Source organism: Pongo abelii, chromosome 7 (genome assembly GCF_028885655.2).
Source record: "Pongo abelii isolate AG06213 chromosome 7, NHGRI_mPonAbe1-v2.0_pri, whole genome shotgun sequence".
Lineage (NCBI taxonomy): Eukaryota > Metazoa > Chordata > Mammalia > Primates > Hominidae > Pongo > Pongo abelii.
Genome location: NC_071992.2, coordinates 157,775,241 through 157,790,887, shown reverse-complemented (window position 1 = coordinate 157,790,887; position 15,647 = coordinate 157,775,241). Strand labels below are relative to the sequence as shown.

Below are 15,647 nucleotides of genomic sequence, written 5' to 3'. Positions count from 1 at the left end.
GCAACCAGCCTGAGCTCAGGGAGGCCCAGCCCCTCCCCTGGGGAGCCTTCCCTGGGTCTCGGGTGTGCAGTACAACCCACTCAGCAGGGCCTCAGCGCTCAGGCAGCTCGAAGATTAAAGTGTGAGTATCAGCAGAAGCACACGGGACGGGAACAAGAGGAGATGGTGCTCTCGGCAGAGGAGACAGTACATGGCCCCAACCTCTCCCCGACAACCCCGCTGCCACCCCAGGCTGGCCACAAGGCCTCCTGGCTCTGAGGCTGTCTGGGGGGAGTGGCCCTCCAGCAGCCCTCTGGGATCAAGCCTGTCAATGAGCTCATGCTTCCTCCAGCACTGAGGTCCGGGTCCCACACGCCCTCCCCACCTGCTGGCCTGGGTCACGTCCAGGTCTTTCCCACACATCCGACCCCACGTGCCACGTGCCACCGGTGCATGGGTGCAAACAGAGGCCCAGATGCCAGGTGTGCAGGCTCTCGGTCATGGGTACACACGGACACAGCCAGACCCAGGACACATGCAAAACAGAGAGCCATGCAGGAACCCAGGCTTGCGTGGGCTAAAGCCTCCGTGCACATGCCCCCTCCCAGGAAGGAAATTGGGCTTTCGTGTGCTCCCACCTCCTGTCCTGCACACAGCACACATAAGTGCCAGCCACTGTCTCCTGGATGGTGCAGCTAAGACTCAGCCCCTCCGTGCCTCAGTTTCCCCCTCCTGCCCCGCACACAGCACACACAAGTGCCAGCCAACGTCTCCTGGATAGTGCAGCTGAGGCTCAGCCCCTCCGTGCCTCAGTTTCCCCCTCTGTCTCCAGTGGGTGTGGGGACTCTGGTGCCCCAGGCCCCTCCGTGCCTCAGTTTCTTCTTCTGTCTCCAGTGGGTGTGGGGACTCTGGCGCCCCAGGCACCCTCCCTCAGGCTCTGAGCCTTGGCTCCTCCTGGGGGCGGGGAAAGAGCCTGCCCCGCCCCCACCCTGCCTTTGCCCAAAAGGAGCCCCAAGCGCTGGCCTGACGTCAGGCCCTAGGAAGGCGAGGTCCGGGCTGCATGCAGAGCTGAGAGCTGAGGACTCCCATCTCCAGCCCGCCCGGGTGAAGCGTGGTAAGTGCCCCTGTGGGCTGGCCCCAGCCTCCCTCTCCCCAGCTTCCCTAGACAGGAGGCTCCTGAGCTGCTCCCTGCAGGGGTTCTCACCCCCAGCCAAGCAGGAGTGGGAAGGGCAGGGCAGAGAAACAGCCTCCAGATCCGGGCTGGGGAGAGCTCAGAGCAGGTCCTGCTGGACAGGGAGCCATTTCTCAGATGAGAAAACAGAGACCTGAGGGAGAACGTGGGCGCGAGCTGGGCCAGCTGCATAAGGGAGAGCTGCGCTGCTAGGTGCCCACCCAACTCTGGATTTCATTCATTTACTCATTCATCCCTCCGTTCAACACTCACCGAGCATCTGCTGGGTGCCCAGAGCTGGGTCTTGGTTTCCCCACCTGGCAAGGCAGCAGGGTGGCCCACAGGCCAGGCCAGGGACAGAGTTGGGGGACTCCAGAGGCACTTGGCAGGCTCTGGGGCCTCAGCCACCACCACCCCGCAGCTGGGGCAGGGCCATGGTGAGGGCTTTGTGGGCATGGGCTCCAAGCGCGATGCTCCCTCTTCAGAGTGCCCGTCCTGCCATCCCACAGCTCAGGCCCTCTGCAGCAGCCTTGGTGCTTTCTCTACCCCTTAGGGGTGGGGAAACTGAGGCCCAGGGAAGGCTTGCTTGCCAGCCCTCAGTGTGGACCTAGAAACTGGCTCCAGCCCCGCGAAGCTCACACTGGGACTGCGCTGTGAGAAGGCGGCAGGACAGGGTCCCGAGGGGGCAGCGGGCTGGGAACTGGCCAGCAGCCAGGGTGCTGGCGGGGCAGACGTGGAGCAGCTGGTGACCTCGCAGGACGGGGAATGCACCCCGCAGGAGGCTGGGCCTGTCCACTTCCCCTGTCTTCCTCCTTCAACAGCTGTTCATCCTGGGGCTTCCCTCCCCTCTCCCCACAGGACCCATCCAGTCGCTAGGCTCCAGGGTGGTCTGCTGAGTGGCCGTGGCAAGTCGCTGCCCCTCTCTGAGCCACATGGTGTGGGCCCATCAGCAAAGGCGGGGTCTGCGGCTGGAGAGCCAGGCATGGGGGCCATGCAGTTTGGACCATTTCTGAGCAGCTCCTGGAGCCCACGGGGTGGTCTCGTTGTCTTCTTGTTAAGTGGTATTAACATCTCCTCTTTATAGATGAGGAAACTGAGGCTCAAGGAGATCAGAGGGGTCTTTTAAAATCATTCACTCGGTCACTCAGCAGTGACTCAGTGACTCAGAGGGGCCAGCCAAGGCCAGGGCCCCTGAGGCACTCCAGTTCAGTGAGGGAAGCACAGCGAACAGGAAAGCAGGGACGTAGGGAACTGTGCATGGCAGGGCACTGTGAAGGGAGCCAGGCGGTGCAGGCGTACAGGGCTGTGGGCTTGGGAGGGCCTCCCTGAGGAGGGGCGTCAGGGCCCAAAAAACCTTAAGTTGACCCCCTCACCATACGTCCCAAAGCCCTCCCCACGCCCCCGGCATCTCACAGAGCCCTGAACACAGACTTTCCTTCCCACCTCCGGCCCTTCATGCTCACTGTGCCTCTCCTGCTGCCGGGAACGCTCTTCCCTGTGATCCTCCTGTGGCCCATCCCGGCCGTGACCAGCCACCTCCCACCCTACCCTGAGCGGTCAGCTCGGAAAGGTGGGGCCAGGTCTGCCTGGGCCCCTTTTTCCCCCAGTGCTGGGGTCTAAGTCCCAGTCTGACACCTCCAAACTGCACGGGGCTGTGTGGCCTGGGGCCTCTGAGTCCTTCCGCACACAGGGGTGGGTGCAGCAGAAGGCTGATCCCGGGCACCGGGACGAAGGGCCAGCAGGCAGATTGAGGCAGAGCTCAGCCCCTCCTGCACCCCAGCTGGGTGAGCCCGGGCACACGACTTAGCCCCTCTGTATCAGTTCCCTACAGGCACAGTGGGGCTGGAAACACCCACCCAGGGGCATCTTGAGGGAAGTCAATGAGACCCTGGGAAGGATGAGCCCAGTGGGTGCCCTTCAGATTGCAGGATCATAGCTCTGCCCCCGGGGCAGGGGCATCCAGGGCACTAGAGCATCAGAGGGGCTCAGGGAGGGCTCTGTGGAACAATGACTGTGGGTGCCCGGAGCCTTCACCAGGTGGCACAGGGAGAGGAACAGCATTCCAGGCAGAGGGAACAGCATATGCAGAGGGAACAGGCTGAGAGGACCAGGCTGAGGATCTTCAGGCAGAAGGACCAGGCTGAGGCCAGGCAGGTGTACATGACAGAATGCCTGTCCCAGCAGCTCCTGGAGAGGCTGAGGTTGGGGAGGGGTTTCAGCAGCTGCTGCAGCTACAGCTATCCCAGCTAGAGGTGAGCAATGAACCCGGTGATGGGGAGGCAGGGAGGGGCCGGCAGGTGACACACAGGACCTCCAACTGGCCATGCCCCTCCCAGAGACACTGATGTTTCCATTAGAGCTGCAGTCTCAGCAAGAGGGCTCTCAGCTGGTGGAACTGAGGCAGAGTCGGGCCACATGGGGCCCAGGTGTCCTTCCCCACAGAGCTCACTCTGTGCCCACCAGTGACATCTCTCTCTCTCTGCAATGGGGTGGAGGGAGCCCTGGCCTGTGGGCGTGGGGGGGCGGGGAGAAAGACTTAGCTTCTGGCCAGGGCCACCTGGGACCTGCTAGGTGATCTGGGGTGAGTCTGACCCCATTTGGAGAGCTCAGCAAGCACCCACCTGCCTCTGGGTGGAAGAAACAGAGGCTCAGACTTGTCAAAAACAGCAGGTGATATTCAAAAGCAGATGCTGTCAAACCAAGAATAATCATAAAAATAAACAGGCAGACAGTTCCCCGAATCATGGCTATTTTAGCCCTGGAAGGCCATGAGGGCCGAGCCGTCTGGGGTGCAGGCTCAAGCACACACAGACCAGTGGTCACACATGCGGCCTCAGGGCCCTGAGAATCCCCTTGTGCACAAACTCCTGGTCCAGAGATGCCTAATCCAGCCCCTCTGCTCCCCAGCCCACGCTCTGCTCCACTCCGGCCTGCACCGGGTCCTGCCAGCTGACCTGGGTCTGATTCCCAGCCCTACCAGCTCCATGCTGGGTAACCGTGAGGACACCACTCACCCCTCTGGGCCTCCGGTTCCTCATCTGTAAAAGCTGGGATTGCTGTGTGGATGCAAATTGCCCTTAGCAGGCGCTCAGAGCCCCTCTGTGGGGAAGAGGCTGGGCCCATCCTCCACACGTCCACAGACAGCACACAGAGTCCTGAGCCAGACCCCCAGGCAGGCTCAACAGCCACCCTGAGCCATCTGCTGCCCTGGGGCCGGGGCCACTCTGCTCTGTGGTTTCACATGTGGCAGGACAGAGGCAGACAGGCTGCTGGGCAGCCAAGAGAGAACTGCCAGGTTGGTGGGGTGGGTTTGAGAGGAGCCCAGGGAAGTGAGGACACAGCCCTCCCCACCCACCTGCCAAGGACGGAGGCTGGCATGACCCTGGTGCCCCCCTGGAGGCCTCTGGGCAGGTGCCAGCACCCCAAGCCCGGAGGTCTGGCCTTCCATGGCTGGGTGCCCAGCAGAAATTCAACAAGCTGTGGGTGGGGGCAGGGAGGCAGCAGCCCCCATCAGTGCTCTGCGCACGGAGTAGTGGTGTGGCCATTGGGATGGATGGAGCAGGAACCCCCGGGGAGGGGACAGGGTCAAACAGCTTCCATGCTCGATGCTCATTCCCATCCCTTGGAAGGTTCCCAGGACCGTGAGCTTCACAAAGGCTCTGAGAAGTCCTGTACTGAGCACACGCGTTGGCCCTGGCCTCTCCCCACTTGTGAGCGGGCTGGTCCAGACAGGGCCCTATCCAGGTGCCAAAACCAGGAGCCTCCAGTGCTCTTATGTCGCACACCTCCCATGTTGGGGGTGTCTGCAGTGTTTATCACTTAGTCCAGCCGCCCTGCCTGATTGCATTCATTCATTCAACAAATATGGTTCCCAAAGTCGCAGGTGAGGGAACTGAGGCTCCCAGTGATGAAATGATTTGCCCGAGGCCTCGAAGGTGGCGGGTGGTAGAGCTGGCCTGCAAACCAAAGACCATTGCCATCAAGAGTGGTGATGGGGCCGGGCGCAGTAGCTCACGCCTGTAATCCCAGTACTTTGGGAGGCCAAGGTGGGCAAGTCACTTGAGGCCAGGAGTTTGACACTACGTTGGCCAACATGGTGAAACCCCATCTCTACCAAAAATACAAAAATTAGCCAGGTGTGGCGCGGGCACCTGTAATCCCAGCTACTCTGGAGGCTGAGGCATGAAACTCACTTGAACCCAGGAAGTGGAGGTTGCAGTGAGCCGAGATTTTGCCACTGCACTCCGTCTCGAAAAAGAAAGAAAGAAAGAAAGAAAGAAGGAGTGGTGATGGGAGATAGAGGGTGGGAAGGAATGTAAGTGTGGACACAATGGTCAGAGTGATTAGGACGGGCTTCCTGGAGGAGGTGTCAGCCTTGCTCGGCTGGGAGGACTCGTGGGTAGTAAGGATGGGGCTGGGGGTGGAAGCCAATTCCAGACCAGTACCAAGACACTGGGTAGGTAGGTTTCAGAGGGGGCCAGGCCAGGTGGCATTCACCCTGAATGCCAGGGTGAGAAACCGGGCCACACCTTGCCAGCCCTGATGGGTCTTGCTCAGGGCGTTCATTCAGCCAAAGGGGAAGATGGGTGCTGCTCTCTGCCAGGCCAATCTGGGTGCTGGGCTGGTGGAACAGATGGGAGCTCAGCCCCCACCCACAGCCCTGCCTCAAGATGCTCAGAGTCCAACAGGGAAGCCTGCAGTACATAGCAGCGCCATGAGATGAACCCTGGGGTTGAGGAAGCGCAGGGTGCCCTGGGAGGATGCACCAGGGAGAGGCAGCCCAGGGAGGAAGAAGGCTTCCTTAAGGAGGCAAGTCCAGAGGGAAGTCCTAAAAATGGGCATGAATAAGCCGAAAGGGAGAGAGCAGGAACAGCTTGGGGATGGGCCTGGAGGGCACGTGGAGTGTTTAGGCCCCGCTAGTAGTTTCGCCTGCAGAAGCATCAGTCAGGTGCAGTGACTGGAGAGGCACATCCCCAGCCCTGCCCAGCAGTCCAGGCCTCAGGCCCCTCCCAGAGAGAACCCCCAACCCAGCGGCAGCGCCGCCTAGGAAGGCTGTTTTGTGATGTGATACCTATGGGGAGGGCGTGAGGGATATCCTGCTTCACCCTCTGCCCCCTCCCCTGGAGGAGCTCAGCGAAGCCTTGAAACGCCGGGCTCTGGGCGGTGTGCCCACCTGGAGGGGTGGGGCTCTGGGGGTCTGCCCACCTGGAGGGGTGGGCCAGAAACAGAAAAGAAAGAGACGCCGCAGCGCACCTGCCCCTGCCCCGCCACACCTGCAGCAGGTGCTCTGTCTCAGCCAAGGCCCAAGTCAGCCCTGCAGGGCAGCATGTCCGGCCATTCCCATTTCACAGGAGGAGAGACTGAGGCTCAGAGAGGACCCACCCAGGTCAGAGCTCTCCCTCCGGGCTGGGGTGGGCAGTGAGTAGTGTGGGAGCTGGACCTGGTCTAGGCTGCTCGGCCAGGTTGGAGCAGAGCTCGCCCCCTTGCCCTCTGGGTCCCCCACTGGCAGCTTGTCCCATCCTTTCGTCATTTCCTGTGTCTGAGCCCCTACTCTGGGCTGGCACATCAGGACAAGAATCCCCGAGGGAGATTCCATTTTGCCCACTCTACAGATGAGGAAACTGAGGCTCAGAGACTGTAAGGCCACATAGTCTGTTCAGAGATGGAGCCAGGCTTTGGCAGGACCATGCAGGCCAGAGCTGGGGCTCCGTGGCCACACTCCAGGTCCCTACCCCACTGGGTCTCCACTCACTGACTCTCAGCTCTGGAGAGCAGGCCCTTGTTCCCTCTGTTCTGTCCCCAAGGAAGTACCTGTGTGTGGGTGGGGAGCAGAGCAGACCTGCGCCAGTGGGAAAGAGAAGGCTCCCAGCCCTGGCACAGCCTCCAGGCCCTGAGCCCCAGCACCATGTCAGCACGGTCAGGACACGGTGCCAGCCCCTGCCCATGAGGCTCTGGCCAGTTGGCCCCCGCCATGGAGTCTGCTGTCTCAGACAGGCCCAGGGTGCCTGCCAGGAAAGAGGGAGGAGACAGGACCATCTCCCCCACACCCAGGTTTGGCTTAGGGAAACTGGGCTTGGGGACAGGGCCCTGCCTCCTCTCTCTGGCCGGCTTTGAGGGTAAAGCCATGCCTTTCCCCTCAGTCCAGGCTACCAGGGCGAGGCAGAGCTGTGGAAGGCACAAGTGACCCCATTTAGCAGATGAGGACGGTCAGCCTCACTGACCAGGCTCAGGTCTCAGCTGAGGGAGTGGCAGGGCTGGACTCAAACCCGGGTCTCTCTGCTGGTGACTGCTCGTTACCCGGGCCCTCCGGAGAGCAGAGTCTGTGTCTCTCCCACAGGCAGAGCCAGGCTGTCCCAGGAGGGGCAGAACCTTCTCCTTTCCCCAGGCGCTCGCCAGGGAGCCACTGCCATGGGCCCATGCAGGGTCTGGAGTCCCCACTTGCATTCCTCCTCCTTCTGAACAAAGAGGGTGGTGAGTGGGAGCCCCAGAGAGGCCCCTTAATAATCGAATCAGGACATCTGTCGCTGTGGGAGGCAGGTGGGGGTTGACAATATGGAGACAGAGACAGCCAGACGAAGCTGGGAGAGGAGGGCAGAGACAGGGACAGAAGGTCCGGGCCGAGGGCCCAGGTCGTGGCTGGGATCAGGGCTCAGAGCACCACAGGAATCAACGCCCATTGTGCTATTAGGATTGGGGTCAGTGTGTGACCAGGGTCAGGGCTCAGAGTGGGACAGGGATCGAGGTTCATCACATTACTGGGATCATGGCTCAGTGTGTGACCAAGATGAGGGCTCAGCTTTGTTTGAGATCAGGGTCAGACCCTTAGTGCAGGGAATCAGAGCATGCTTTGCTAGCTCCCTCTCCTCACCGGTCTGGCCTCTGGGGTGTCCGGCACATTCTGCCCATCCCCCCAGCTCCAGAGGCCGCAGAGCCCCCACATCCCTAGCCAGGACCCCAGCATCGAAGCATTGCTGGTGAGCCTGCTGGGCTGGCCCTGGGGAGTTTTCTGGGAGGGCAGAATCCCCAGGGGCCAGCATCATCCTGGGACTCACTCCCAGAGAAACGTTCTGTGTTGTTTGTGATTTGTCTCTGATTGGGACACTAATATAGGCCCCGTGCAGACAAATTGGAAAAGCAAAAGGCACATAGAAAGGAATCCCAAAATACTTTTTTGGCCGTGCAGTCCCTCAGTCCAGCTGCAGAGCCGCCTCGACCTTTTCTGAGAGTGTTTCATCCACAGCAGAGGAGGGACCCATCTCCTTCGGGGGGACCTTCTGGGACTCCTGAAGCCCACAGCCCTGAGATGCCAGGTTCCAATCCCCCATGTGCCCAGCCTCCTCCCCTCCCCTGGCTGCCTGCTGTGCCCCAAATCCCCTGTCTCTGGTGGCCCACCTGGGCTGAGGGAGGACTGATGTATTCATCCAACAAATGTACCCATCAATGTCCACGTGTCGGGGCCTGGAGTTAGAGAGCTCGCTTGCAGTCTGGGGGAGCTGGGAGCTGAGCCTGGGCCCTTGTGTGGTGGTGGTGGCAGGAGGGGCTGGGCACAGGCCTGGGCAGCACTTGACTCCTCCCAGCAGCCTCCAGGGTAGCACGCACCCAGGGCTGGGGTCCCAGAGGCAGAGGGCATGCTGGGTGACCTCATGCAGGCACTGACCTCTCTGACTCTGAGGAAGAAGGTGGCCGCCGACTGGAGGGACCTGGCCCTCCAAAAGCAAGAGTTGTTTTGCTGCCCTGAGCCAGGCCAGGGGCTGTTTGAAGGCAGGGCTCATTGCTCCCCAGGGGTGGGATGGGGCCACGCACTGGTCAGAGGGAGTGGCGGGGCACAGCCTGTTTACAGCAGGGGCCACCAGGAGGGGAAGGGGGAGGGGTCCTCCCTTCTCCAGCAGGTGGGGGAGGGGCACTGTGCAGAAGAAACGGCCCACGAGCCTCCCCACCCTGCCTGGCCCCAAAGGCTTCTCCTTTCTCCTGAAAAAGCCAGAAATGCCCTTATTTGGAGGGTCAGCCCAGCTCTAGGGTGGGGGTAGGGCCGTTAACCCTTCATTTATAAATAGAGGGATAAATCACTGCCGAGTTAAACACGCCAGGGCAGGAACATAAACAGAGTGGGTGGCTCCGGCACAGCCCCTCGCCCGCCCCCCAACCCGGCCCCCCTGCCCAGGCCAGACAGGAGCTCGGTGTTTATTTGACACACACCCTGGCTCCAGGCTTCAGCCCCAGCCTGCCACCCTCCAGGGGCCTCTGTCTCCTTTCCTGTAGTTTGTGGGGATCATAGGGGTGCCCGCTTCTCAGGGCCAGTAGGAGCCTGGGGTGCCCAGTGGGACTGGTTCTTGGCTCCCATGCAGCCCCACTGGACAGCCTAGTTCCCTTTGTAAAGGTCCCTCATGAGGACCCCTGTCCAGGGCATTGACCTGACGCTGGCCTGGGAGGAGGGGAGAACAGATGGGTGGTCCCGGAGGATGGGGGCCATGACGGTGGGTGTGGGGACAGGGGAGTGGGCAGGGCAGTCAGAGGTCCCCACCATGAGCAAGGCTCTGGTGTTCATCAGCCACCAACTCTGCTGGCGCTGCTGTGCTGACCCGCTTGCTTAATCACCCCAGCGGCAACGCGATCCCAGTGATACAGATTAGGAAGCAGGTAGAGAGGTTAAGTGGCCTACCCGAGCAAGCACACTAGTCAGTGGCACAGCTGGGGCTGGAGCCAGGCCCTGGAACTGCACACTGGAGCCCCGTGGTCTTGCCCTTATCAGCTCTCCATCCTGAGGACAGCCCTGCACTGCACGTGTTTCCACCTCCTCCTCCTGCCAGGACGGTCGCAGAAACCTCCATATTTTGTCAAGGCTCTATGCTGGCAAGTGCCAGGGCTGGAATTTGAACCTGTGTCTGACTCTGAAAGCCTGTGCCTTTTCTGCTGATGTCCGAGGCTCCCTCTGGGTAAAGCCAAGGGAGCAGGCATTTGAGGCCCCGGCCGGGCGAGGGCATGGAGATGGGGGCTGCTGGGTGTGCAGGGGCAGATGGGCCGGCTGAGTTCTGGACCTCAGGGCAGGGCTTAAGGCCAGGCTGGCGCCTGGGGTGACCTGGTCTCCTTGCTTCCAGGCCTGGGGTGTGCTGGCTGCCGTCATGGCCTCTGTGTCTCCAGCGGGGACCTCGGCCGGGGCAGTCCCCAATGCCACTGCAGTGACAACAGTGTGGACCAATGCCAGCGGGCTGGAGGTGCCCCTGTTCCACCTGTTTGCCCGGCTGGACGAGGAGCTGCATGGTGCCTTCCCGGGCCTGTGGCTGGCGCTGATGGCGGTGCACGGAGCCATCTTCCTGGTGGGGCTGGTGCTCAACGGGCTGGCGCTGTACGTCTTCTGCTGCCGCACCCGGGCCAAGACACCCTCAGTCATCTACACCATCAACCTGGTGGTGACCGATCTGCTGGTAGGGCTGTCCCTGCCCACGCGCTTCGCTGTGTACTACAGCGCCAGGGGCTGCCTACACTGCGCCTTCCCGCACGTCCTCGGTTACTTCCTCAACATGCACTGCTCCATCCTCTTCCTCACCTGTATCTGTGTGGACCGCTACCTGGCCATCGTGCAGCCCGAAGGCTCCCGCCGCTGCCGCCAGCCTGCCTGTGCCAGGGCCGTGTGTGCCTTCGTGTGGCTGGCCGCCGGTGCCGTGACCCTGTCGGTGCTGGGTGTGACAGGCAGCCGGCCCTGCTGCCGTGTCTTTGCGCTGACCGTCCTGGAGTTCCTGCTGCCTCTGCTGGTCATCAGCGTGTTCACCGGCCGCATCATGTGTGCACTGTCGCGGCCCGGTCTGCTCCGTCAGGGTCGCCAGCGCCGCGTGCGGGCCATGCAGCTCCTGCTCACGGTGCTCATCATCTTTCTCGTGTGCTTCACGCCCTTCCATGCCCGCCAAGTGGCCGTGGCGCTGTGGCCCGACATGCCACACCACGCGAGCCTCGTGGTCTACCACGTGGCCGTGACCCTCAGCAGCCTCAACAGCTGCATGGACCCCATCGTCTACTGCTTCGTCACCAGTGGCTTCCAGGCCACCGTCCGAGGCCTCTTCGGCCAGCACGGAGAGTGTGAGCCCAGCAGCGGTGACGTGGTCAGCATGCACAGGAGCTCCAAGGGCTCAGGCCATCATCACATCCTCAGTGCCGGCCCTCACGCCCTCACCCAGGCCCTGGCTAATAGGCCCGAGGCTTAGTCAGCAGCGCTCTGCCAGGGGCCGAAGGTCAGGGCTCATCTGGGCATGCCAGCGTGGACACCCACCATGCCAGGGGTGGCAATCGGTTTCATCTCGATTGATTGGTAATGGCTACCCAGAGCACTGCATTGAGAGTCTAAGGCCACTGTGCTGTGGTTGATTAGCAATGTCTGCCACTGGCTCCAGATGGGATGTGGTGGCCCGAATGCCAGTGATTTGCTGTTCCTGGGGTATAGCGCATCCACTGAAAACTCACAGGGGTAGCCAGGAGCTGCTCCTCGCTTTGGCCAGTTTGTTTCCAGAAGGAGTTCCTCAGAAAAAAGGACAAAGTGGATTCCATTGATTAGAAGGATGAGATGAAAAAGTAAAAAGGACAAAGATTATTTAGGTGCTGGGAATTCCCAAGAGAGTTACGAAACAACCTGAATTCCCAAGAGAGTTAACAACAACAATGCTCCCTCCAACACACACACAGGAGGAAGGACAAGGACAGAAAGAAAAGGCCAGGGAGCATTCGTGTTGCATTAATGGAGGTGGGTGGGGCGGGGGGTGCATGTCTCTGCAAGACCCCTCCACCTGAGGCCTCAGTGAATTGCATGATAAAACGGCAGACACCCACAGGCCACTCTGCTGTGAGCAAGCACTTTGATATCTGGGCTGACACTTGAACCCACAACAACCCACAAGGGAGAGGCTATTTTTCTTCCATTTCTTTGTGCTGGAGGGGTCAAGTGACACACACAGGGGCCACAGCTGGGAAATGGCAGGGTCAGAATGAAAACCAGCCCCACCTCCTCCAGTGCCCTTGCACCTCCTTCCACAGAGAGTGCACGAGCTTCCCAAAGCCCTCACTCTAGGAATGGCCTCAGAACCGCTCGCCTGCTGCCCCAGGCAGAGGCAGTGCTCACGGCCCCAACCTATGGATAAGAAAACCGAGAACAAAGTCACGCAGCAGTGAACCCAGGCATGCTGGGTTGTGGCCACCATCTCCCCATGCAAACAGCCGTTTTCCTCCCCTCCGGGGACAGAGAGGACATGACCAGCTCCTCTGGCCCAGCTCACTGTGCATCGCCCTGCCTTCACTAGGGAGGGAGCTTTTCTCTGGCTGGGGCCTCTGATCATCTCCTCGGAGCTGGACTCCAGGATTGCCTCCCACGTGCCTTCTGCCGAGTGTCCAAGCTCCCAGCCCTTTCAGGACTGGTATATGGGGAAGGGGGCCTGTGGTGAGGAAGAGGAGTGTGGGGCATCCCTGGCACTTCCGGCTCCGAGGCCCTGCCATTAGACCTGGCCATAGCCACTGAAGCAGGCGAAATGGGCTCGGGTCCTCAGGCCAGTCCTTTGGCTACAGAGAAGTCCTACACACTCAGGGTGGCCGTGGTCTGTGTGGCTGGGAGCAGGAGGGAGAGGAGGAGGAAAAGGCCAGGGCTCCCCAATTCAGCTCGAGGCAGTCTCTTGTCCCCAGTTTAGGGTCCTGGACTTTATATCCCCATGTTACAAATGAGGAAACTGAGGCTCAGAGGGAGAAAGGGGCTTGCCAAGGTCATAGAGTGCGTGCCTGAGTCATCCAAGGCCAGTATTGTCCTCACCAACCCCAGCTGTGGCCATGTGGGGCAGCTGGGGTGGGAGGCGCCGGCCCGGAGGAGGCAGAGGCCTGCCCAGCAAGGTGGTGGAACCGGGAGTGCTGCCGGGGCTACTTCCTCCCTGGGTCCGGATGCCCGGGAAGCAGTGGGTATCACCATGGCCACCAGCATTCTTGATACTTACCAGGCACCGGGCACAATTCTGGAAAATTCCCCCAGCCCCCAGCTCTCGGGCGCTGCTCAGAGGGGCCGTGGCTTACCAGGGACGCAGAGGGGCCCAGCTTTCAGGAAAGGACGCTGCTGGGGGACAGGGCTGTGCATGTAGAAGGACCCCGCTGACCACAGGAGCAGCCTTCACAGGGGCTTGCAGGCAAGCAGGCACCAACAGCGAGCGTGCCATCATCCCAGGGCTGCCAGCCGGCACCCACGTGGTCACACGTCTAGAGCTGAGGAGTGAGGAGTCAGGGCTCAGGTGTCCTGCCCAGCCCAAGCCATGAGCCTCTTCCAGGCTTATGTTGCCCAGCAGTCCCTGCATGGCCTTGCTTATCTGGGACCCCTCCACCCATGCTCACAAGTCATCCAGGGCCAGGGACTCTGGACTCCACTCCTCCAGGGGCTGTGTGTCCTCTTGCTCCATCTTAGGGGGCTCCCAAAGCCCCAGAGACCACCTGCCGGCTCCCACTCCCGCCCCTCAAGCAAGCTCTGCACGTGGCCTGGGGTATGACCCCCCTCTGCCCTTGGTCCCGCACTGTACTGTGAAGAACCCTCCGGGCCGGGGCTGCAAGGAGGCAGGCGCCAGCGGGAAGGAGTGCTAAGGCGAGGGGGAATGGCCTGGGCAAAGGTGAGGCCGAGCGCCCGCCTCGCTGGGGCCAGTGAAGGGCCTTCCGTGCAGTGCAGCTTCCCGGCCCCTCCCCCGCCAGTCTTCCCGGCCCCTTCTCCACCAGTGTTACCTGCCCCTCGGGCCTTTGGCCTCCCCATCAATGACCCCCAGCCTGGCTCCATTCCTGGTTGTCACTCTAATTCACGCTGAAGAGTGAATGGCTGACACTTGAGGATTGCTGTGCTGGAAGAGGCAGGGCTTGCAATTTTTCTGGAACAATCCCTTTCTTCAGGAGGAGGGATCTCTAAGGCGGGTGAGCCAGGTCCCCCTCCTTGTCCCCAAGTCTGAAATCCCATCATTCAACTTGGGTTCCTTGGGCCTCAGAGGCTTCTCAGACTGTAAGAGGCCGGGAAGGAAAGGACATCCTGTCCGAAGCAGGTGCATCCACTGCCACTCATGCTGGAGAGGACCGGCTGCCTGTCTTCTGTGGCCAGGGACACAGGCTTGGGGCCCATCCTCAGACCTCTGAGAACTGCCTGCCAGCCCCCCATGCAGAACCCTTGATAGGCAAGCCTCAGTTTCTCCACACCCTACTTCTCTTTCTCCTCTCCTCAGCCTTACAGCTGGAGGGCAGGGGGCTGGGGAAGGGGGTCACCCCAATGCCCTGGACTGGGCCCCACAGCTCCCCCAGCTGCTTGCTTCCTCCTCCTGATGGCTGGCTCCTTCCCACTTCAGCCTCCTCTGTGGGCATCAAGGCCCAGGAGCTTCAAAAGTCAGACCAAGACTGTCCTTGGCCCCACAGGGGCAGAGGTAAGATCTGTGCACACCCCCTCTCCACACTCTCATGGGGACAGGGCGTGAGATCTTCGCGCCCCCTCCCCATGATCTCCCTTTCCGGATTTTCAAAACTCCCAAGTGACGTGAAATGGTGTGTGTATTTATATCCGACGTAAACAATCTCCTTCACGAGATGTCCTTGTCTGGAATTAAAGCTGTTTATTCTATTCTTGCCCACGACTCTGCTCCTGGGCTGGTGGGGGACATGGAGTTGGCGGAGGGTATGGAGCAGGGTGGCAGCCCTACGCACGCTCCAACTCTGTGTCCTGCGGACCAGCAGGGCTCCACAGGGAGGCAGTGGCCGTGGTTTTGTGGTTTTGTCATCCCTGCTCGGAGGCAGATTTAGGGGCCTTGAGCCCTGCCCAGCTCTGATGGGCAGAGGATGGAGGGGGCACAAGTGGCCGACTTGCCAGCAGGGTTTGGGCACAACAGCTGGGTGGGGGGGCATGGACCAGCAGAACAAGGGGCTCCATCCCTGATCCCAACCCTGCCTACCCAGGGCAAGGACGTGGAGGTGGGCGAGGCAGCCAGACCACCCACAGCCACTGAGTCCTATCATATCAGCAGAGATATGGCCTAGAGGGAGAGGGAGGGGATGGGTCAGCTGGTCTGACACACCAGGGAGAGGGAGCACTGGCCTCCTTGTGGGCCTACTAAGTGCTGCTGAGTGGCCCCTTCTCTGAACCTGGGAGGGTGAGATGACCACCTCCATTCCTAGAGGAGAAACTTAGGCTTTGGGAGTGGCCAGGGAGGGGGCTCAAACCAGGGCCCCCAGGTGCCCAGTTCTTGGTCTCTGGTCTGGCCCAGCGGAGCTCCGGGTGGGGAGGCACTGTCTGGGGGCTCATCACTCCCACAGTCTGGCACCCGCGGCGGCCGGAGGCGTCTGGAGGTAAATATTAGGGCCTGTTTAGATTAAGCTCCATTAATAGCAGGAAATGTCGCCTGGGTGCCTGCCCCAGCTTCCTGGAGGCCTGAAGGCATGGAGAGGGGTGGAGGTGCACTATCTGAGCTGGACACCCCCCCATGTGCCCTATTGGAGCTGGACACCCCCTATCTCCACCCCA

The 15,647-nt window shown here is 61.1% G+C and overlaps 1 protein-coding gene across 1 annotated transcript; it reads left to right on the top strand.

Moving 5' to 3' along the window:
• Positions 1 to 1,007: 1,007 nt before the first annotated feature.
• On the top strand, positions 1,008 to 11,711 carry GPR20 (G protein-coupled receptor 20). Its single transcript, XM_002819484.6, has 2 exons — positions 1,008 to 1,093; positions 10,246 to 11,711. The coding sequence occupies exon 2, from the start codon at positions 10,270 to 10,272 to the stop codon at positions 11,344 to 11,346; it is 1,077 nt and encodes a 358-aa protein (XP_002819530.1). The 5' UTR covers positions 1,008 to 1,093; positions 10,246 to 10,269; the 3' UTR covers positions 11,347 to 11,711.
• The last annotated feature ends 3,936 nt before the right edge of the window (positions 11,712 to 15,647 follow it).

Excerpts from the sequence above, each read along its gene's own strand:
- GPR20 (XM_002819484.6), top strand. The coding sequence starts at position 10,270 with ATGGCCTCTGTGTCTCCAGCGGGGACCTCGGCCGGGGCAGTCCCCAAT.